This window comes from Perognathus longimembris, chromosome 2 (assembly GCF_023159225.1).
Source record: "Perognathus longimembris pacificus isolate PPM17 chromosome 2, ASM2315922v1, whole genome shotgun sequence".
In the NCBI taxonomy this organism is placed as follows: Eukaryota; Metazoa; Chordata; class Mammalia; order Rodentia; family Heteromyidae; genus Perognathus; species Perognathus longimembris.
Genome location: NC_063162.1, coordinates 59423404 through 59448318, shown reverse-complemented (window position 1 = coordinate 59448318; position 24915 = coordinate 59423404). Strand labels below are relative to the sequence as shown.

Here is a 24915-nt window from a genome sequence, read left to right as displayed (position 1 = left end):
TTTCCCTGTCATTATCCACTAGATAATACAGAGAAACAACTATTTGTTTTGTCTGTGTTGGCCCTGGAGCTTGAATTTAGGAACTGGACACTGTCCCTGAGCTTTTTTGCTTAAGGCTAGCTAGCACTCTACCACTTGAGCCATAGCTAAGAATCTCAAGGGACTTTCCTGACTAGGCTAGCTTTGAACCATGATCCTCAGATCTCAGCCTCCTGAATACCTAAGATTATAGACGAAGGCCACTGATGCCTGGCTATTTAAGTTTTAGTAAGTATTAGCAATTTAAGGTTTGAGAATATATATATATATATATATATATATATGTATGTATGCCATATGAAGATATTGATCCATTTTATAGAAGTGACACATATTTTGGTATTCACAGGGGTTCTAGAGCCAATTCTCCATGAATATTAAGGTTTAACAATATATGAAATAAGGTCATTTCTAGTTTTAGTTTTATCTCTGCCTAGATGTTCTTGTTACTATGTTCTCTGCTCATGTTACCATATCATCACTGTTTCTCTAATTCCATAGTTCACTGTCCATCCTACACACACACACACACACACACACACACACACACACACACACACACACAGTCTTTCATATGCTAGATTTTGATGACTAGAGCTCAGTTCAAGTGTATGTCCTTCTTAAGAGCTTTCCTTCATTTATGTACAGGCATGTCATTACTATTACTAATGTGTACATAGGTCACTTAGTATTTGATTACATGTCTTCAAGTTATACTATTTGATCCTAAAAGGAGAGGCCAGTTCCTCATTCATCTTTCTATTCCAATATCTAGAATAGTACTGAGTACATACTAATGCCCAATAAATTTGAATTAAATATTGAATTCACACTTGATAAGTTTTTTTTGAGAAGATGAATTCTTGGACTAGTGTCCAAGCAATAATTTCATCAAGGACCAAATAAGAAGATTGTTTACATTTTTTGTTCATATATTTTTGTTGCATATATGGTTATTTTCATTTATAGAATGATACATTTATGATTGGATCCTAAGACCTACATATTCTGTATTTAATTTTTTTTGATAAAGGAAAGTAATGATGTTCAGAAGGAAACATACCTCAGAGCTGAATGTTTTCTTACCATGAAAGTCACTGGTTGCCATCTCTGACTTGAGATGTTTTATATAGTTTTAAAATCAGGTTTGAAATCAGCTTTAAAATCAGCTTTATTATATAACTAACACATTTAATAGCAAGTTATGTCATGTAGGCATTAAAGGATCAAAAATGCTAAACAAAGACAGATTTTCCTCTTTTTGTTTATAGTAAATACGTGATTTATTTATTTGTTTATTTTATATTTTAAAGAATTTAGAAAACATACATCTGCCTGGTGAGTTCACCTCTGGGATTGAACCACATAACAGAGAAAAAAACAGATACCGAGATATTCTTCCATGTAAGTTGAAAATGATTTTAATAATTTTTACTGTTTATATTTTAGAAAAGGTGAAAAGGAGGGCTGACTTTTTTGTATGTGACCTTTGATGTGATTGTGATAAAGTGCTCTAGTAGCTGGCAGTGGGTGGCCTGTATACATTCTAGAATAAGTGCTGCTCTTCTTGGTACCACTTTCAGCCACTGTCACAGTGTTATTTACAATGTCCTTTAGCACTATGATGATGATGATGATGATGATGATGATGATGATAATGTGTGTGTGTGTGTGTGTGTGTGTTGTATGTGTGTGCATGCATGTATATGCTGCTCCTAGGGTTTGAACTTGGGATCTGGGGGCTGTCCCTGAACTTCTTTTGCTCAAAACTAGTGCTCTACCACTTGAGCCACAGCTTCACTTCTGTGTTGTTGTTGTTTTTTGTTTTCTGTGTTGCTGTTTTCTTGAATAGTTTATTGGCGATAAGAGTCTCACAGACTTTCCCTGATAGGGCTGGCTTCAAACTTTGGTTATTAGATCTCTGAGAATCTGAGTAGCTAGTATTACAGGCATGAGCCTGTGGCTCCTGGCTTCAGCTCTGCTCTTATGCATTGCTACCACTCCAATTGTGAGCCAACACCAAAGTATAACAGTTTAAGACATCTGCCTGATATTTTATTTGATATTCTGAGCCTGACTTCCTTCCCTGGCCATTTAGTTTAGATATATAAATGTACTGGTGGTATTTATATCCTTTGACTTGGACGTTAAAATTCTTCATCAATCTGGGCCACTGTCTCCAAAGACCCTATCTGTTGCTTCCTTGTGTTGAGTAGATGGTATTGTTATTTCCTATTCTTCCCTCACCTACTCATTTACTCACAGGGTGTATGACTTCAGTCATCCAAAGAACAAAACCCAAAATATGACAGTGCAGTTTTAAGTGTCAAGAAATTCATATCCCTTTCAAAGTATAAATTTTCCTAAACAATTTTCCATTTTCTTCCTCTAATTTGACTCCCCAAAACACTTTAGGGTCTATCTTATTTAATGTAATCATTCACTTATTCAAGAAAGAAAATTCTGAGTCACTGGTAATGTCTTAATAAGTAGTTTCAAGTCCTTTGGCTTATACCTGCTCCCCCATCTGAGTCACATTGTTGCCAACTGAAATTAAAGGCAGTTGCCTTTCATGCTCAGCTGGTCCCTGTCTTGTCTCCATTTCCCATCTATTCACAGCAACTACTGAAATAATTTTCCCAACATGTAAATCCGAATATACTATTTTCCTCTTTCTTATCTGTATCTTACTGTTAAGATAAAGTTCTGAATTTTACTTTTGATTGCCTGTCTAGGCTCTGCTCTTCCAAAGAACTTCTTTTGATTTCTGGAATTTAACATTCTCTTTTTTTCCATGTTATTAAAGCTATCATTTCTGGAAGAACCATCATCCTTTCTTCTTTGCTGTGTAATTCTTATTGTCCTTCTTAGATCACTCAGCCTTCTTTCTCTTCCTCAGAGCTAGGCCCCATCTGCTTATAAAACTGTATTTTAATTATATTAATTCTGTTTCCAATTTGAGGTAGTTAACCATAAAAATCTGGAGCACAGTGACTATACTACTATTACTGAATAAATACTATCATATTTAGTTGATTTATTGAGATTTATAAAATGTTTGTAAAAGCAATGTATACTTGTCCAAGATTTTTAAACTAATTTGCTCTGCTATCTTCTGTGTGGTGGGAATATGAAGAAGTACTTGGTAAGTATTTCTGAAATCAGGCTAATGAACTTCTGGGAGACATTTTATGAGATAGTGCCTGTAATTCGTTGCTACTCCAAGAAGTCCAAGGTCTCACTTATGTAATTTCTCTCCCTACACATGCAATTAGATTTCAGGGAAACAAAATATTGGCTTTTAAAAATGACCCCTTCAGAATTGTGCAAAGTTCATTTTAGGATGTGACATATGTATAATATTTGATCCAACTTGAACTCTACTCTGGGCACAAAGAAGAGTGGTAACTAAGGCAATACAGAGATGCAAACAAGCAAAGTTAGATGACTGAAACAAAGGGAAAACATTTAAAATATTGTTGCTTTTTTTAAACTTAAACTCTTATGGTCCACTGATTTGTGTGTGTGTGTCTATGTGTTTGTGTGTGTGTGTGTATGTATGTTGTGTTGTGTTTGCATGCTAGCAGTGGGGCTTGAATTCAGGGCCCTGTGCTCTGCGTGGCTTTTCCATTCAAGGCTGACACCCTACCACCTGAGCCACATGATTTGTCTAGTTCATAGCATACTACAATCTGATCTGCAAATCAGCTTACATAAGTGGCAATTATGAAAGCTTTTTTGAATTATTCACACATTTCTTGAATTTATAGAAGAGGTTCCTGAAGACTCACATTAAGGAATCCAGAGAAATAATCTATTTATCCACAGTATACTGAGGTACTCTTCACTTTTTATGGCCCCAGATGGACAAATATTCATTTCTATAGTAATTAAATGACAGCAGTCTTTCAGCAGTCTTGTATCATGCTATATGTGAGTAGTTGGATAAGGTTCACAAATTACAGAGGTGCATTGTGACCAGTGACTAATCATCTCACTTCTTCCGAAGTCTGTTGGCGATTGGTCACTGTGCGCCTGTAACTCACGACACAGACCGCAGAGCTCACAGGTGTGTTAACCCCTATGCTTATCAGTGATAACCCACTTGACATTGTAGGAAACTGGGTCATCAAGAGGGAATTGGCTGACAAAAGATGATACGTCAGAGAAGAGATGGAAATGGTACTGCGGGGAATAAATTTGAATTGAACACAAATAGAGTTATAGAAGAAAAATAACTAGCTGACTGGAGACATGTGACACTATCAGCACATAAGAAACTCCAGAGCTGCAGCCACAGTAACTTCTTGAAGGAAGACTTAGCATGTATGAGGAAATCAGTGGTGACCCAAAGGGTGAAGTCTGCTAGGGGAATGATGCTGGCCAGAAACTTCACATGAAAGGAACTGTGGAGCCATGCACAACAATTTAAGTGCAAAGGATAGACCAGTGATAGAAAGAGGTCCAAATTTAAGTCAAGGTATGAAAAACCCTGTAAGTAACACAATGAAAGCAAGACGCAACTGCTGTTCAAACTACTCTGGATATGTTTTCTTGTTTGTTAGCTTGCACAAATTAAATCTTTTAATTCTCAATATTTCTAATGTTTTAGAGCATCTGAAATAAACGTTAGCCTTGCTACTTTTTAAAAAACATCTCTATATTTATGACCAGCACTAAAGGAGTTTTATTTGTTTGTTTTGCTGGTCCTAGGGCTTGAACTGTGGGATTGGGCACTGTTGCTGATCTCCTTTTGCTCAAGGTTAGTGGTCTATCACGTAAGCCACAGTACCACTTCCGGATTTTTCTGTGATTAAGTAGAGATGAGAGTCTCATGGACTTTCCTTCATAGGCTGCTTTGAACTGCGATCCTCAGATCTCAGCCTCTTCAGTACCTAGGATTATAGGCGTGAGTCACTGGCACCTGGCTGAGGAGTTTTAACAAACTTTTTTTTTTTTTTTTTTGGCCAGTCCTGGGCCTTGAATTCAGGGCCTGAGCACTGTCCCTGGCTTCTTTTTGCTCAAGGCTAGCACTCTGCCACTTGAGCCACAGCGCCACTTCTGGCCATTTTCTGTATATGTGGTGCTGGGGAATCAAACCCAGGGCTTCATGTATACAAGGCAAGCACTCTTGCCACTAGGCCATATCCCCAGCCCTTTAACAGACATTTTTTTTTTGGGGGGGGCCAGTCCTGGGCCTTGGACTCAGGGCCTGAGCACTGTCCCTGGCTTCTTCCCGCTCAAGGCTAGCACTCTGCCACTTGAGCCACAGCGCCGCTTCTGGCCGTTTTCTGTATATGTGGTGCTGGGGAATCGAACCTAGGGCCTCGTGTATCCGAGGCAGGCACTCTTGCCACTAGGCTATATCCCCAGCCCTTTAACAGACATTTTTAAGGGCCATAAAACTGTCATAATTTTTCCTAGTAATAATTTGTTTGATCTTTTTAGCTTGTCCAGTCATATTTATGGCCTTGTATATGCAAAGCAAGAAAGGCTGTTATTATGTAATCCAGAGATTTTCAGATAGAAACACAGTAGCTTGTATTTCACTAGCATTTTATAACATAAAATGTTTTTAAAAGCTAATAAAGGGGTGTGGACACCCGATAGGCCACTCTGCTATTTTATCTAGATCAGGATCTAGTGAGAATTCATAATAGTAACATTGCCTTAGATTTCTGTGGGTACTTTTTATGATAAGGTTAGGAGGGAAAGAAAGATGATAATATCTGAACCTAAAGATGCAACCCAATAAGGAAGATATAATCTTTCAACAAATGGTCTGGGAAATTGCAAGTTTATGTACTAAAAACTGAACTTTGATCTTCACCTCACAGTTTAAATCAAAATAACTCAAAAGAGATCATAGATGTAAATATGAGAGAAAAAATCTAAGAAAATGGTCATTGGGTTTAGCAAAGTTTTCCTTAATAAGTCACAAAGATCTAAAACTATAGCATAAAAGCTAAAAGATAAGTAACAGAGTGGGACAGAATTACCTGATGAAGGGCTAGTATTTAGAATGTGTAAAGAATTCCTAAATCTAAATAAAAAATAGCTAAATGTAAATCAAATGTCAAATAACGAAAAATAAAATGAACAAAATATTTAAGCAGCCACTTCATTAAGGGAAGTATGTGGATGACAAATACAGGAAAAGAGTCTGGACATAATTAATCATTAGGAAAATGAAAATTAAAGGCAATATGAGATAGCATTTCCTACCCACTTAATGAGTTACTGCCATGTGACTCAGCAGTTACACATCTGGATATTTACCTAAGATATTTGAAAGCATATTTCTGACTAAGACTTATGCAAGTGTTTATAGCAGCCTTATTTGCATTAGTCTCAAATGGAAAACCATCCAAATATTCGTCAACTGGAACATGGATTAAACAAAATATGGTATTCCACAATGGAATATGACTCAGCAATGGAAAAAAAACTAGTAATACATTCTACAGCATGGATGAATCTCACAATATTTCTACTCAATGAAAGAAGCCAGTCAAAAGAGTTATATACTGAACTTCAATATGGTAGTGCATACCTATGATCCCAGAACTTGGGAGATAAAAATAGAAAGATCTTGAGTTCAAGCCTACCTCAGCTATGCAGTAAGACACTATAAAAAGCAAAGTATATATGGTAAGTTTTTCCAAATTGATAGGTTGAAGTCTTATTCCCCAGAGCATCAAATTGTGACCTTAACTGGAAATAAGAACTTTCAAATGATAATTAAGGTAAGCTGAGACCATTATGGTCTTCCCTAACCCAGTGCATCTATCTGGTGTCCTTACAAGAAGAGAAAATTAGAACACACAGAGATATTAAGAATGTGGAAACACAAAAGAAAAAGCAATGTGAACACAGCAAAAAGGTGACAATCCACACACCAGGAAAGAGAAGTCTCTGGAGACACCCAAGTCTGTTGTCATCTTGATCTTTTTACTTCCTGACTAAGAACTCTGAAAGCAAATGTACATCATTTAAGCTTCTCAGTAATGGTATTTTGTTATGACTCCCCTAGCAAATTAATAACACTATGTGCTTTGATCTCTACAGACTAATCTGTATTGACATAAAGTACATCAGTGATTGCCTTCAGGAAGGATTAGAGCAAGAAGGATTTTTTTTTCCTGGTAACGGAGATATTATTTTTTACTTCTGTGATGATTTTATGGATATACATGTATGACAATGATACTTTAATAAACTTATATAGGTGATTTGTAAGTGATGCAAAAATATAATACACTTTAAAATATTTTGCACATTTTATCATTATAGATACCTGTACAAACAGTAGATATTTTACTATGTAGCTCAGGCTCATGATCCTCTTGACTTAGCCTCCTGAGTATTAGAATTACAGGAGAGTACTACCATGACCCTGAAGATGGTCAACAAATATCTATACTGTAGTATGGTCACTATATGTCTTTGTTTTTTTTTTTTTTTTTTTTTTGCCAGTCCTGGGCCTTGGACTCAGGGCCTGAGCACTATCCCTGGCTTCTTCCCGCTCAAGGCTAGCACTCTGCCGCTTGAGCCACAGCGCCACTTCTGGCCGTTTTCTGTATATGTGGTGCTGGGGAATCGAACCTAGGGCCTCGTGTATCCGAGGCAGGCACTCTTGCCACTAGGCTATATCCCCAGCCCCACTATATGTTTTTATTATTAGCACTGATAATAATAATAGAAGTACTTGTTCTCTTTCATTTTCTGGCTTTTCTTTTTTTTTTTTTTTTGCCAGTCCTGGGCCTTGGACTGAGCACTATCCTGGGCTCAGGCCTGGGCCTGAGCACTGTCCCTGGCTTCTTTTTGCTCAAGGCTAACACTCTGCCACTTGAGTCACAGCGCCACTTCTGGCCATTTTCTGTATATGTGGTGCTGGGGAATCGAACCCAGGGCTTCATGTATATGAGGCAAGCGCTCTTGCCACTAGGCTATACCCCCAGCCCCATTCTGGCTTTTCTTGGTCTGAGGTCTATGTTATGATTCAGTAATTGGTTGGCTAGAGATAGATTTAAGCAATTGATGTCTTAAACTTTGCCTATCTTTAGCTTTAATCTCCTTTTGTATCATAGTAAATGAATGGTGGCTGATTTTTTAATTCATAGATTTCAGCCATGTTTTCTGAGTGTTAGTCACTGTTCTGTAGCTTCATGGGTATTAGATGAGACATACGATGGTCATATACCTCGTTTTCTTCATAAATATTTTCTTTTATCCTTAAATCTTTAATTTTCCCCCCAAATTTAAGAATATTGCCAGGTAGGTTTTATTTCTATTAATCTTACCTAGACCTTACATAATCTTTTAAGTAGCTCTTCCTAAAAGTGTAAGAAACTTTTCTTGGTTGTTGATCATTTTATCTCAATATAGTCTTTTATTTTGGCACTCCAATGATTTATAGGATTTGTCTTTTGGTTCTATCTTATAAAGTTTTATTTTTTTCTCTTGATTGTTTTGCTTCTTCCTTGTAGTTTTCTCTTTTCACTTTTTTTCTTTCCCTTAGTCTTACAGCAAGATAATGAAATTTCAGGAAAGGCTTTCCTTTCTTAAAGTATCAACTAACATTTTTAGCACTTGATTTGGTTAATTCTATGTGTCAAATTGGCTATACCATGGTACAAATATTTAGTCATATACTAATGTGCATGTTTCTATGAAGATAATTTTTTAGATGTGATTAACATGTTAATCAGTAGATTTTGAGTAAAACAGACACATACTAGCTTCCGTAACGTGAGTGGACTTTTTCCAACTAGCTGGAGGCACTCAGAATAATAGTTTCAAGTTCTTTAATTAAAAAGGAATTTTGCTTCCAGAGACCCTTTTTTTTTTTTTTGCCAGTCCTGTGCCTTGGACTCAGGGCCTGAGCACTGTCCCTGGCTTCTTTTTGCTCAAGGCTAGCACTCTGCCACTTGAGCCACAGCGCCACTTCTGGCCATTTTCTATATATGTGGTGCTGGGGAATCGAACCCAGGGCTTCATGTATACAAGGCAAGCGCTCTTGCCACTAGGCCATATTCCCAGCCCCTCCAGAGACCCTTTTGATATAAGACTAGAACATCAGCATTCCTCATTCTCTAGCTTGCTGGCTTGCTCTGTAGATCTCAGATGTGCTGGCCTTCTTAATTATACACTCCAATTTCTTTAACCCAATCTCTCTCACTGTATCTATACACAGTCTATTGATTCAGTTTCCCTGGAGGACCCTTTATAAAGACAGATTTTTGTGCTGAGAATGGTTTTAGAGGAACAGAATCTTAAGAGTAGTTTCATGAACTGGCTCTCTAGTCTGATAAGCTTTAAAGGTATTATGGACTTTCCTGTGGGTAAATAGAGGACATCAGTGATCCATAGTGTGATGTGGTAATGCAGAAAGATATGAAAAACATTGTCATTGGATACTTAACAATGGTTAAGGGGCTGCGAATCTGGCTTAGTGGTAGAGTGCTTGCCTTGCATGCATGAAGCCCTGGGTGCGATTCCTTAGTAGCACATACACAGAAAAAGCCGGAAGTGACACTGTGGATCAAGTGGTAGAGCCCTAGACTTGAGCAAAAGAAGCTTGGGGACAGTGCCCAGGCTCTGAGTTTAAGTCCCAGGACTGGTAAAAAAATAAACAAAGAATAACAATGGTTAGTCCTGCTAGCTTGATCAAATTGAGAAGCTCCTAGAAGGTAGCTAAAATATATGGCTGGATATGTCTGGGAGAGTGAATCTAGACAGGATTGATGAAGAGGCTAAGACCTCCACCCCCTTTGACTGTGGGTGTTACTATAGTCTAGACAGGATTGACGAAGAGGGTAAGACCCCCACTCCTCTGAAAGTGGGTGTAACTATACTCCAGTCTAGGTCCTGGACAGAATAAAGGGAAAAAGGAGAAAGCTGGATAAGGCTGGCATGCTCTCTGTTTCCTGGCCACCATGAGGTGTGCTGCCCTGCTTCGATATGCTCTCTTGCCATGAAAGAGCAGAAGAAACTCTGAAACCAATAAGCTAAAATAAATATTACCTCCATTTAGTTGTTCTCTCAGGTGTTTGGTTATAGCTACGGAAAGCTAACTAGCCCAGGAAATTGGTACTAGAAAGGTGGGGTTATTGCTGTGACTATTCCAGACAATGTGGTTTGAAGGGCTTTGTAACTCAACTGCTGCAGAAATTTTGAAAAGTTTGGAGATACAGGATAGAGAGGCCCTAGGATGCTGTAAGCAGGCAGAAGATGAGAATGCTGTTAGAAATGCAACAGAATAGACTGCACATGAATTTTTTTTAGATGGGAATAAGAATTGTGTTGAAGTTGTACCTGAGACCAATCTGGCAAAGAACTTGTCTATGTTTTGTTTTTTTCCCTGAGACTTTAAGGGAGATTAAATTTAAATTTGACAGAACAATTAATTTTGCTGAGAAAATTCAAAGCAGCCCAGCATTTAAGTTGTGTCTGATTATTATTTTTAGCCAGGTTTCCAGTAAGAATTCATTGTAAAAGCATGGCAGAGGACTTGAAAATGTATTTTGATCAGAAAAGCCTATGTAAAGTTGGTGTACAGAAAGACATGGTTTCTGAAGAGATTAGTATAATTAAAAATAAGCCAAGTTCTTTGCATCAGAAAAGTAGAAAAGCTGCTTCGGGAACATCTTAGGAATTGGTCCATCACAAACTCAAGGATGTGAAAGAGTAATCTCATTTTAAAGACTTTGTCTTGAGAAGAGTACCTCAGGGGCACCCCGCCCACACAAAGCTACCCAAGGAAATGTTTCTTTGGGTTTAGTTCTCAATATATTCAGAATCTGCTACAGATGTGGTCAAGGACACCCAAACTGAGCTTTTTTCAGATGGTGCAGTGTTTCAGGCATGCATGATATCAGAATTATGAGCTCATAGAAGCTTTCGCACAGATTTCAAAGAAAGCCTAGGAAGACAATATGTGGAGGGGTTAAATCCCTAAGAGACTGAGTAAAGCCAAAGATGCAGTGGAGGTCCCAGAATGTCAGAGATAACAGGAATGGGGAACATGGAAAGCTACAGGCAGTGAGCAAATCCAGCTTAAGAGAGAGGTGATATGGGCAGCTCATAGCAAAGCCACAGAGGCAGGACCACCTACACCCTTAAATCAAGTCATCATGTGTCCAGGATACCAGAAATAGAGTTATAAGATTTAATGTTTGTGCTACTGGATTTACTTTTCCTTTTGTCTCATCTCTCCTTTTTATGCCTCCATTCCTCCTTTTATACTGTGAATACTTATTTTTTGCTGCTGCATCTTGAAAACGTCTAAGCTATTTTTCATTCTTCAAAGGCTTACAGCTAAGAAATGGCTTAGAGTTCCAGAGAAGACTTGAACAAATTTGGAGCTGTTAGTTTTTGAAGACTTAGAGACCAGTTGAATGCATTTTGTGTTGAGAGGTGCTCATGAGCTTTTTTAGAGGCAGAGGTGAAGTGTTATGATTTAAGCAGGAATATTTGGATATCAAGTTGACTAGGGGATGGTTAATCTTGATTGTCAACTTGACTCAGTTAAGAATCAGTTAGTTGATTAGCAAAGCATACCTCAGGGTGTATCTGTGAGTGGAATAAAAAGAGAAAGCTGGTTTATGCAGGCATTCCCTTTCTCTGATTTCTGGCTGTCATGAGGTGAACTGCTCTGCTCTACTCACATTATCATGATGAACTTGAAACCTTGGGCCAAAATAAATGTTGCTCATTTAAGTTGTACTCGTATTTTAGTCACATCTATGTAAAGCTAATTAGTACAATACTACTCAAATACTTAGGGAAGCAAAGCTCTCTGATTATATTTGGTATCTCAGGACATTTTCTGTCCTGTTTTTACTAATTCCTGATTGTACTGGACAAAACAGAAAGAAAGGGGTAATTTCAGGGATTCAGTTTTCCTCCTCAAGAATCTCATACATAGCCTGAATCTTATACATAGTTTCTCTTTCACTTGCTAAAGAAAACCTCATATTCAGTAACCACAAACTTGAGGTTGCTGAAAGCCAAACCCAGTGTGTCATCCTGAAGATTATTGATTTACAATGCAAATTGAATTTCCAATCTTCTAGTCTATCTGTTGCTAAAGTGAGGCTATTGATTGAGAGGGAATGGGACCTGTAAATTTGTATTGGGACATTAAAATAAGTTGGTAAAGCTAGGAACCTTGAATTCTTTAAATTTGAAGAGTACTCTTTGCCATTAGTAGCAGCCACTGCACTGAAATCTAAGATTAAGCCGTATTTTTCCAGAGGAATTTTTTTTTATCACTTTCATTGGAGTTGTTGCCTTACAAAGTAATGCTGATTGTTCTGTACTTACAATGACCTATTTGTTGCTTATAAACTTATAACTAACTTAAGTCCCTGGAGGCTCTTAAAGGTAAAGTACAAAATGTGACTCAGAAGGAGGTATGCTACAGTACATTTCATTTCATTGAAAGAAAATGGTAGATGTGAGATCTGACTCAAACAGGCCCTGTTCACACAAGTAAGTTACATGAAAAAGCTCCCCAAATGCCTATGGTCCCCACTCCAGCCACACTGCCTTCTCTCTCCCATTCTGCACTAATAGCCTCAAGGGGAGTTGCCTGTGATCAGTTGACAGGAGAAGAGAAGACATAGTTCCATAAGATATGTATTCACCTGCTGCAGGGGTCAACTTTAGCATCACAGCTTCTTTTCTGAGATGTCTTTGAAAGATAGTGGTGAAAGAAAATATTCCCAGTGGGAAGACCTTTTAGCAATGTCCTTGGTTATTTTTCTAATGGAAACTGCCAGAGGTATAAATCTATACCTACTCATAGGATGTGGCCAATGCCACAGCTGAGTCATCACAGACTTGGAAGGAAGAAGACTGGGCACTGAGGACAGGGTCCAGGGAAAAAGTGGGCAGAACCCAACACATAGATAACACAAAGATAATCATTTCCCATGTAAGTGCTCAACCAGGAGTAACCTTGGCAGAGGAAAACCATCATGTTGGATAGGATGACCTGTTTTGTGGATAGCAGTTAGACTGTTTCTCCAGCCACCTGACATCACCTAATGGGTTTTTGATGGAATTGGTTATGGGCTCAGCAGTATGCACTTCCACTTACCAAAGTCAACATGACTCTAGCCACTGCTGAGTGCCCAGTCTGCCAGGAGCAGACAGGATAGGACAGGGCACCATTCCTAGAGTAAACTGATGGCAGGTTGATTATGTATGTTCCATCATGGAAGGAACAGGTTTTTTAAAATCTTACCAAAATAGAAAACTACTCTGTACTGGAATTAGAATTAGGAAATTCAAAGGGAATACCAAAATTGAGAGACAAAGGGTAAAATAAGAGAAACAACAACAAAAGGAATACTTGCAAAACTGTTTGGTGTAAGTGAACTGAACACCTCAGGGGGGGAAAGGGGGAGGTGGGAGGGGGTATGAGGGACAAGGTAACAAACAGTACAAGAAATGTATCCAATGCCTAACGTATGAAACTGTAACCTCTCTGTACATCAGTTTTATAATAAAAAAATAAAAAAATAAAACTACTCTGGACATGTATGTGTCTTGCACATGTTTCTGCCAAATTTTCCATCAATAGATGTTCAGAATACTCCCTTGCCATTGTGATATTTTCCATGGCTTTGCTTCCGATCATGGGACTCAATTTGTAGCAAATGGTCTGAAGCACTGGGTGCATGCTTTTGAAATTCACCGTGCATTCCTCACCATCCTGAGTAGCTGACTTGATACAGTGGTTGAATAACTTTGTTGAGCTGGATCTACATTCTCCAGGAGGTTGCATATACCCCAGATTGGCATCCAATACCTGGTAACTGCTTGTCCTGCAGCCAGGATTTGAGGATCAAGTGGTGTACTCACCATTACTTACTAGCAACATTTGTGCTTCCTGTCCATCCCTGTGACCTTCATTCCACTGAGGCAGAGGTCTTATCTGCAAACACGATTCTTCCTTGAAAGTTAGCAAAGCATGTAATTCTTGGGTTGTGCAATCTAAGATTTCTGCATAACATGGCATAAATACTTGTCATGGGGATCTTATCTGAATGATCATCCAGGGACTGGAGTTGAGGACGAGGCATGTGTAGGATGCCCTGCTGCTCAGCCTGACCTGCTGTGTGCTCTGTTACTCCCTTTTGCTCTGGAGGCTTTTCTATGACAATGAGTTATTTTCTCTTGAGTTTTCTTCTGAAGTTCATTTTATATATTTCTTTTATATGCTCTGATCTTCAATATTTTAATCATTGTCACTTTTCTCTGAGCTCTAAGAAAATCCCTTAAGGCTGTTTCCTAGGTCTTTTTTTATTCAGTTCCTACTTTAGGGATTCAACTTGAGTAGCTGGTTTTAATCTGAAAAATGGGCTTTTATTATTTTAGGTTGTTTAATTTTCATACATTTAATCTCCCTTTTCAAAATTAAAAAGTCATTTATTACTATAAATTAATATAAACTCACTATTTAAGATGGTAAAATAATCACTCCTAATATTTTGATGAATTTGTATTAGAATAATTACATGATAGAACATATACACACATAATGAAAGACCTCATCTAACACTGTTACTGTCTTTAAAGCTTAATAATGTATCACATTTGACAGTAAACATAGATACGCACTAGACTTTTTTGCCTTTATTTTTGTTGAAAAAAACCCTCTTGTTTCCATTTCTTGGAGTGCATTTCAATACGTATTATTATTGAAATTATTAATATATGACCAGAAGCATTGTGCCTTTGTGTTCCACACCTAAGAGTATCCTCTTTTGGTCTCACTGTATGTGAATGTTTGGAGTCCTGTGTAATTTACCATGTCCCAGTATATTTTAGATCTAGTTTCTGCATATGGCAGAAAACATGTGCCATTTTTCTCTCACAGCTTACACTAGCTTTTGAAATAACAAAACAATGTTCTCTTTAAACTCATTTAAAACATAAAAGGAAGTTTCAAAAAGCATTCTCTCTAATTTAAAGGAAGTCATTTGTTTTGAAGTTTCATATTGGCCTTTTTTTGAAATGTTGAGTATCTTTATATATCTAGCCATTATTTTTCCTGCTTATTTGTAAGAGAAGGATTCTGTACACTGTGTGCTAAGTCCCTGTTCAGTGATTGCAGCTGATGGCATATTTACTAAGTGTCCTGTGTCATCCAGAGGAGTAGGGGTGGTGTCTGATGAGGGCACTGAATAGTAGAGAATGGTCCCTGAGTATATTTCTGCTCTCTATGTGGGAGCAATATTGGCACCACAAGTTAAGATGTCTGGGTCAAGTAAAGAAACTTAGCCAGGTACAGGTAGCTAACACCTGTAATCCTAGCTACTCAGAAGGCTGAGATCTGAGGATCACAGCTCAAAGCCAGCCCAGGCAGAAAAGTATGTAAGACTCTTATCTCCAATTAACTATCGAAATAAGCTGGAAAAGGAGCTGTGGTTCAAGTGGTAGAACACTAGCCTTGAGCCCCAAAACTTAGAGACAGCACCTAGGTCTTGAGTTCAAACCTCAGGACCAGCACACAAAAAGTAATAAAATGAAAGGAAATCAAGCAAGCTCCTAGATCAGTGGAGCAGTCAGGTTTTCCTTCCCATTCATACTATAACCATCCATGTTAAATGAGTTCAGTGTTAATTAGAACAAATGTACATGGTAGCATCCTTTCACCATAACACCTTTGCATGCCAGAGACATGTCAAGGCTGAGAAGGAGCATAAAAGCCGGCTTCCTGATGTGCAGGGCACGAGTGGAAATGCATTTATCCTAGGATTTATCTCTAAACAATTCCATTGTTTCACCTCCACCCTTGCTGCTGTAGGCTTTTCGGTTTCCTGGGGGCTTCACTTACTGCTTCATGGCAGCTTTTTTTTCTGCATTCATTTCAAACTAGTAGATAATCTACTTGCTCTAATCCTACATATGCCATATCCAACAGGACCCCCAAAATACTGGGGTATTTGGTGGCACTCTTCTTTGTTCTAAAGAAGACACGCCCCTAACTCTGTATTTCATTTGTTTTTCTTTTGTGTGAATCAAGGGGTTTGAACTCAGGGCCTGGACACAGTCCCTGACCTTTTTTGCTCAAGGGTAGTACTTTACCACTTGAGCCACAACTCTACTTCTGGCACTATGGGTGATTAATTGGAGATAAGAGTTTCATGGACTTCCCTGCATGGGCTGGTTTTGAACTATGATCCTTAGGTCTCACCCTCCTGAGTCATTATAATGATAAGGGTGAGCCACTGATTGTGTATAAACGGTATATTTCTCATGTCATGTCAGTAGATGTTGTGGAGGGGAAAAATGCACTTATGGACTCTTGAAAAGAACCTCTATGTCATCTTCCCAGTTGGTCAACGAGATGCATAGATATACCTGTGTGTATGCTTTTGTGATGTCTGGGTATATGGCTTCTCCTGCTTTCTCTTTATCCACCAAGTGTTTCTGTTTCTGTAATAGATGATTCAACACGTGTTTCTCTTGGAAAAAGCAAGGACTACATCAATGCTAGTTACATCAGAATAGTCAATTTTGAAGAAGAGTATTTTTATATTGCTACCCAAGGACCACTGCAGAGCACCACAGATGACTTTTGGCAAATGGTTTTGGAAAATAATTGTAATGTTATTGCCATGATAACCAGAGAGATAGAAGATGGAACTGTCAAATGTCACCATTATTGGCCGTACTCGCTAAAGCAACCTTTGGAGTTGAAAAATGTCCGTATCTTTATGGAGAACCTCCAGATACTGAAATACTTCATCATTCGAATGCTGCAGGTCGTGAAGAAGTCTGTAAGTTAAAAAAGAAGTCAATACTAAACATATATTTTATTACACAAGCAGATATAATAGGACTAGAAGTTAAGATAGAATGTAGACTTAAGGTAGATTCTTTTTTAAAGTAACTTTTTACTTCTCTCTGGAAGCAGAAACTAAGCCACCACTACTTCTACTTACCCAGACTTCAGAGAGAAAAGATCATTGAAAAGGTGAGGTGCAGTAGGGAGAGTGAACATTTGAAGTTGTGTGATTCTGGGACGTACTTTGGCTGCTCTCCAGAGTGTGGCAGATAAATATGTCCTTCAAGTGTGCAGACCACTTATATAAGGAGGAGGAATGATGAACTGAAAAAAAAAAAGAAAGAAAGAAAGAAAGTGAGCAGCATGGAGTATTCTGAATGCTTCTCTCCCAGGATGGAAGATGGACCATTTATAGGTGTGAAAGACTAACACTTTAGTGGGGAAGGAAGATAATAAAGCCAGTCCTGAATGGTGGCACAAAGGAATGAGGGGACTGCAATGATTTGTCTACAAATGTTGTGGCTGACCTGTTGACCTTGGCCAGAGGGGCTAGAAGAGCAGTCTTTGGGCTGAGGCTCACAGGAGGTTCTTGGCTGTAAAGTCTGCATTAGGGCTCTGTCCTTATGGCACAAAATCAAGAACTGGTGAGGTCCACCTTCATTCAGAAGTCACTAGTGATCAGACAGATTTATTCCCCCTAAAATAGGTGAAAATGACAGCAACCCTCCCTTAGTGCTTTTCAAATATTGTGACTATTAGTCAGTGTCACATTCCAACCTCCTGAGTTCCCTAATCCTAATCTGGAAAGTAATGAAAACACCTACTTCACATGGCTGAATCTGATATATACATTATGTATGTGTGTATGTATATGTCATGTATAGTATCTATAAATTAGCAATGAATACACACACATACATACATACATGCGCGCGCGCGCACACACACACACACACACATATTGCTTGATTCAGGTCACCAGCTAATATTATTTTCGTTATTGCTGTTATATTCTCCTTTGTGAAATGTAGAAAAACTCCAATCCTTGCAGCTTCCAGTATTCTTACAAACATGAGTTTGATTTGAGTACACTTTCAAAGCCCTGTTTCCACTGTTGTCATTATCATTACTATTATTGGGATGTCAGAAGTTGAAATGAGGTCTGTAATACAGTCAAATCACTGAATCTTTTTCTGTCTCTCACAGACGGGAGCTACTCACTTCGTAAAACACTTGCAGTTCACCAGCTGGCCAGACCATGGCACTCCTGCCTCAGCAGATTATTTCATAAAATATGTCCGTTATGTGAGGAAGAGCCACGTGACGGGCCCCGTGGTGGTTCACTGCAGTGCTGGTGTGGGCCGAACAGGGGTGTTCATATGTGCAGATGTCGTGTTCTGTGCCATCGAAAAGAACTATTCAGTAAGTATGTGAGTCAAGCAAATACACTCATGTCATTTACAAATACACCACTCCTAATGGTGTGGTAACATTGGAAGACTGATAGCCTTTAGGAGCAAGTCAGCACTCAAAGCACTTGTGTGTGTTGAATCACTGGGGGTGGGTGGTGGGAAGGGTAAAGTTTTTAATGTAAATAAGCGGTTTAGGTCAGGGTCTGGAATACCATAGATACACGGTGAACATGAGCTTGTTTTCTTTTTACTTCTCTTCACCCCTACACATGGTTTTGATATCCTGCTTAGAGAATATCTGTGAAGTATGTCAAACAGAACAGAAGTATTTTACTTTTCTGATTGAATTTTAAAGCTCCTTCAAACTAATCACTGATAATGTGCTGGTCCATTTAGGCCTGTCATGACTGGTATAGGCTGTATGGTTAAAAATTGAAAACTAGGCTTTTCCACAGCAAATTCAGAGTATTGTTACACAGAATAAATATAAACTCAGTAATCAAAATATAGCAAATCTCCTCAAAAATGTTGAAATTTTTTTTTAGTAAGAGTGTGGTTTTAATTTATTTCCATAAGTAATGTTGTTTTATCCTTTTAGCAGAAAATGCAATAGCATAATGTCTGTAGCTTACTTATCCATCCAAATTTCTTAAATGATTTCTTTATATTTATCTTTATTTTGTATGTCTTAGAGCAAATGTAAAAGCTATTTTTATTGAGCACTTTACATCTACATCATAGCTTCTTTAAATTTAAAAAGTGTCCTATAATCAATATTCTATAAGTTTATTTGGCAATGTTTTTCTTTTTTAGTGGTACATAAAATAATGGTGCATTTTCCAATTAAGGACACTTAAATGTGATGAAATACAGTAGTTCAAGCCTAGGAAATATACCTATGGGTTCTTTACTAACTTTCTACACAGCCTTGTAACTGTCATTAACTTAAATGCTTTTATTGACAACTTTCTTCATCTCTTTAAAATTACTTTTAAAAAAAACACCAGCATGGCTATTATCTTCATCAAGTAAATCATACTGAACTTGAGGGCAATCATTCAGAAACATTTACATTAGTTCAATATCTTGGTATGGCATCTAAGAATGTATTCAGTGGATTGAGCTTTGTTTTAGTTCACTTTAATCAGTATAACATGATTGAGCAGTCTGTGAAAGAGAAGTTGAATATATAAAGGTTAATTTGGTCTCATAATCCAGGAGGCTCTGAAGTTCAAGAGCAGAGTAGTACATCTGGTGAGGGCCTTGTGCTGCTTCACCTTATGGAGGAAGAGAGCGCATGAAAGACACACTACTTTCCATCAACCTAATCCAGGGCGATCTAAGCAAGTCCCATGAAAGCAAGAACTCACAGAGAAACGCACTAATCTGTTCACGAGGACTTCCTGTCCATGGCTCAAATACCTTCTACTAGGCCTCTCAACACTGCTATACTGAGAAATTAAGATTTTTTTTTTGTTTTTTGGCTGGTCCTGGGGCTTGAACTTAGGGCTTGAGTGCTCTTCCTGAGCTGCTTTTGCTCAAGGCTAGTGCCCCTACCACTTGAGCCACAGAACCTTTCCGGCTTTTTCTAAGTAGTTTATTGGAGATAAGAGTTTCACGGACTTTCCTGCCTGAGCTGGCTTTGAACTGTGACCCTCAGAGCCTCCTGAGTAGCTAGGTATATGGGTGTGAGCCACCGGCACCCGGTTAGAAATTAAGTTCTCAACACATAAAGTTTGGGGGATACTCAAACCATAGAGACTTGTTGAATGGGCTGCAGACTAGTTTTTATGTTGTGAGACTCAAGTGGGAAGTCTCACAGAGTGTAAGTTACCTGCCAATGGTGTGTGCCAGACTAGCTATAACCTGTGACATTTTAAGTTTAGTTTATCAATTATAATTCTAAAGATATGAGAATATGTTCATGAGACTATGAGACTATGTTGCTGCATGCTACCTTTCATGTGTTTGTATTATTTTCTGGTCATTTTAATTTTTAATGAAGTCTGGTTAAATGTCTTGAAAGCAACATAAGCAAGATAGTTCTTGTTTTGCAGAAATATTAAGAGTTTGCTTTGAATTTCAAACAGTCTCAGTAGACTATTTCCTCTCTGAAAACATCTTCAATGTACAATAACAATTGTTCACTATCAGCTAAAATTATGCAGAGAAATAGTCAAAATTCTTTTACTCCTGCACTAACTACATTGCATAGTTCATCTAACAATTGCTGATGTTTGAGTGTGTGTGTGTGTGTGTGTGTGTGTGTGTGTGTTTGGTAGTGAAGTCATGTGTTGACATAAATACTTTGACCTGTATAACTACCTCATACTGTTTTCTCAGATGCTTCACCTTTGCTCTCAGAACATCATCCTATAGAAACATAAGAAGCTTCAGGTCACCTTTGTGATGTAGTGTTTTCAATTTAAAAATTTTAATTATGGAGCCTTCCACACGTACCTTGGATTTAGCAGCAGGCCAGCAGTTTGTCTGAATAAAGTTCTCTCTTCTGACCCCCAAATTTTTTAAATTATCTTTTCCATTTTTGTTGTTTAGAGCTAGTTTTGTTTGCCAGTAATCAAGCTGAAATGTGAGGAGTTCTTTCTTATCACATGCTTATATCAAACATATACTGAATCACTGCTAGTGATGTACGTGAATTATCTATGAATTTATCAAATAGCAGTGGTATATAATTTTCTACTTTTAGTTGTATAATTTCATACCACTTTCAAACATTAGGTAGCCACCATTTTTATCAAGCTCTTGTAACATTAGAAAATAAGTATCTTTTTTTAGCAGGTATTCACCACAATTTCCAGGAAAACATTAGTAGAACAACTTTTCAACAATTTTGTTGATAATTGTGTGTAATTCTTAGTCTTAGCAGTTGAAAGAACTATTTTACAAGAAGTTTGTAGAGCATTGTTGTTATGTGTGACACATCAAGCATTAGCCTCTCTTGTTTTTTAACCTAATACTATATGACAATTCTTTACCTTTGAATTAATTCCTTTTTTTGATGAGTGACGAATTAATAGCGTGTTTGATTAACCAGAACATTTCTGCAAATAACACAACTGTGGTTGTAGCACTTCACAAACAAAACTCAATATGAGGAATCATAATTTCGAGTCTAATTGGTGCGAACTTTTTGGGACCTAGCCCAATCCTCAAGAACATTTCCTGTTGTTTTCCAATATTCTAGAGTTTCATATTTTAGGTTTAAGTCTATGGTCCATTGAGTTAACAGCTGTATGTAGTCTGAGTTTTAGAGGAAGGTTCACTTTTATTTGTTTATTTATTTTTACTTAAAGATATCCAGTTATTCTAGCACCATATAAGGTATCTATAATTCATTCTACAAAAGACTCAAAGAAGATGAAAAGAGATGTTTATAGTTTAGGAGAAACTGTTTGCAAATCACATAATCCGAGATGTTTTGCATCTAGAATATACAAAGAATCCTAAAAGATCAATAGTTAATAAAATTCAAACAAAACACCTAGAAATGGTTGAGACTTTACAGAAGAGCATATACACATGACAAGCACACAAAAAGCTGTGCTGCTTCATTAGTCTTTGGGGAAATGCAACCTAAAACTGTGATAATTTAGTACTGCACAGCTATCAGAAAGGCTGATATAAAACTTGAGTAAAGCAAATGTTGGTGATGATAGGGAGAAAGGCTGGTCAAGAGAAAGAATACTTGGACGGGCCTAGATTACCTTTTTTATACATTGAAAGTTTAAAATGGTACAGCTATTTGGGAAAATGGTTTTGCAATTTTTGACCAAAACTAAAACTACCATATAATCCAGCACTTAAACTCTTGGGCATGTATTTCTCCCAGAATTGAGAACTTATATTCATATGAAAACCTGTGCACAAGTGTTCCTCACAATGTGTATTCATAATAGCCCCAGCCTGGAAACAAACCAGATGCCCTTTAACAAGCTTGCATAAATTTGTATGCATCCGTCTGTGGAGTTCTATTTAGCAATAAAAAGGAATGAACTATGGATACATACAACAGCCTGGATGAGCTCGCAATATTTATACTAAATGAGATGAAAGGTGACTTCAAATGGCCAGATACTGTATGATTCCATTCATAACTGTCCTGAAATTACAAAACCATAGAGATGGTCAGAGGCTAGCTACTGAGATGGATGGCTATGGCTACAAAGGCACAGCACAGAGAGGTCTGATGGAACAGCTCTGCGTGTGGACTGTGGTTACAGTTCCATGGATTCTTTACAGATGATAAACTTGCATAAAATAGAACTTCACACACATGCATGCACAGGATTGCATGTAAAACGGGAGAGATCAGATTTATTTTAGCTCAACAGTGTGTTTTTGGTTTTGATATTACACTATGGTTGTGGCTCAGCATGGGATTCTTAAGAGACGATGGGAGGAAGATTTCTTTAAAAGAAGCGGGGAAAAGGATACACAATACCTTCCTGCATGATTGTGCTTTGCTTGTACTTTCAGTGATTCTACCAGCATGTTCAGCAATGCTGAGCTGGTCTGCATCCTGTTTAGCCAAACACATTCCTCAATACTGTAGTGTCACATTGCCATAACAGTTTCTAGACAATTCCTGTTTCTGGACCCATTTCACTGTACACTAACAGCAGACTTTCATGACCTGAGCCTGCTTAGTGACTGGACCCAGCTGTGCTGGTCTCCCCGTGCGAGGCAGAATCTGGCACGTAGGCCCTGAGGACTGCTCAGGGTGCATTAAAGCTGGCAGAGCTTTTTACATAAGAATCAGCTATGCTATTCTCATAGCCAGAGAAAGCCTTTCTGCTTTGCCAGAATTACGATGCTGCCTTCAGTTCTGTCTTTGGATAACACAAAGTCATATGCAATGGTAAATTTGTTGTCATTTCTTTTGGAGAGGGTTTCTGTTTTTGTACTATAGAGTTGTTCTTACTAAAAATAGTTGCTTCTGCTCTCTCCTAAAAATGCACTAAAACAAATTTTATTCATTTGGACTAAGTTTTTTTAAAGTCACATTTTCTTGTGACTGGTTATATTTCTTTTGCTGTAAAAGAGATATACAGTACTCACTTGATAATCCATAGATTTGTGTTTTTCCCCACACATAAATAGCACACAATTACTCTCATCTTGTTACAGTTCAACATCTTGAATATAGTGACTCAAATGAGAGAACAACGTTATGGCATGATTCAAACAAAGGTAAGCTTTTCACGAATAAATTCTAACAAAAGTAAGTAGAAAAATTAGCATTGTGTAGCAGTTTACAATTTAAAAGCTCATTTACCACTTGATGTCACTGGCTTCTTACTATGTGAGGTAGCCATTGGTGGTGACTCTGCTGTGGTGTTGCATACCTTCAGACCAATGAGGTCTGTGCCTCAGGGTCACCCAGACAGCAAGGGTGGGAACAGCACTGAACTCCATAACACTCAAGTATGGTAATTCAAGTGATCCATTTGCCACTAGAATATCAAGGTTATTGACATGTTACAAGATGCTGTTTATGTCACAGATTAGTTATGATTAACTAGGACAGGAGACTTATAATAAAAGCAACCATATATATTATATGCATAATATATAATATTTTATATTACACATAATAGTAATATATAAATATATTATATATAATATGACACATAATATATATGATGATATATAATATACACTATATACATATTTATCTATAACATAGGTATATATTATCTATAATATACATATGTAAAATAATAAGATTAATGTGAGACTTTTTAGGATTTGATTTGTATTAGTCAGAGAAGATACAGTGAAACTGATTATCAACCTTATCCTTAACTTAGTTCATAACTACCTTATGATCATTTATCTTCCCCATAGTTTACAAGATATATTTACATAAAGATGTCCTCCTGTATTCATACTTAAATGTTGGTTCTTTGTGGAGTTTTTTTATGTGGCTGAAAAATTAAAATGTGTTCTCCAAAAGTGAGCGTTGATGTTCACCTCCTCATCATTCTGTTGGTTTTTGTGTATATGTACATAGGAGCAGTACCAGTTTTGCTATGCAATTGTGATTGAAGTGCTTCAGAAACTTCAGACTTTGGAATAAGAAAGACTTTTATTGCTTCTCAGAAGTTACCAAGTGGCCCGGAGTCTGGCCTGCTTCGAAGAGTTTTTCTGTGCATATAATGTGGTTTCTGGGTGTATCAGTTGATTTTCTCTCCAAAATCTCCCTGAAGGTATTGTCATGTGATGTGGACAGTGTTTACTCATTTATCTTTCTGGACAATATAAAAAAAAACTTCCTGCATTTTCCAGTGAAGCATATGTTACATAAAACACCTCAGCCTGGCTATTTGGTTCAAGAAATTTCAGATCCCAATAAAAGACTTAAGCTATCTATATTCACTAAGATTTTATTTTTGAAGATGGCCAAAGGAAGTCAAGGATTTCTAAGACTTTATCAACTCTTATTCTGGAAGACCATAAGGTCAATAAACTATGGGTTTACATCTTGACTTCTGGCAGGAATTTTTAAGATGTATCTCATGTTTCTTAGTCTTTACTTTCAGCTAGTATTTGAATAATTCTGTTTAGAAGGAGCCCAATTAGAATAAGTTAAGTTTTGAGATAGATTGGCTTCCATTTTCTACACTTATATGCCCC

At 37.6% G+C, this 24915-nt stretch overlaps 1 protein-coding gene across 1 annotated transcript in view; it reads left to right on the top strand.

Moving 5' to 3' along the window:
• Positions 1-24358, top strand: part of Ptpn20 (protein tyrosine phosphatase non-receptor type 20) — a 43001-nt gene extending 18643 nt beyond the window's left edge. Inside the window, exons 5-9 of the mRNA XM_048336917.1 lie at positions 1353-1443; positions 16501-16835; positions 18050-18265; positions 23407-23469; positions 24293-24358. Of these exons, the coding sequence (XP_048192874.1) occupies positions 1353-1443; positions 16501-16835; positions 18050-18265; positions 23407-23469; positions 24293-24358 (771 nt within the window). The remainder of the gene's footprint in view (positions 1-1352; positions 1444-16500; positions 16836-18049; positions 18266-23406; positions 23470-24292) is intronic.
• The last annotated feature ends 557 nt before the right edge of the window (positions 24359-24915 follow it).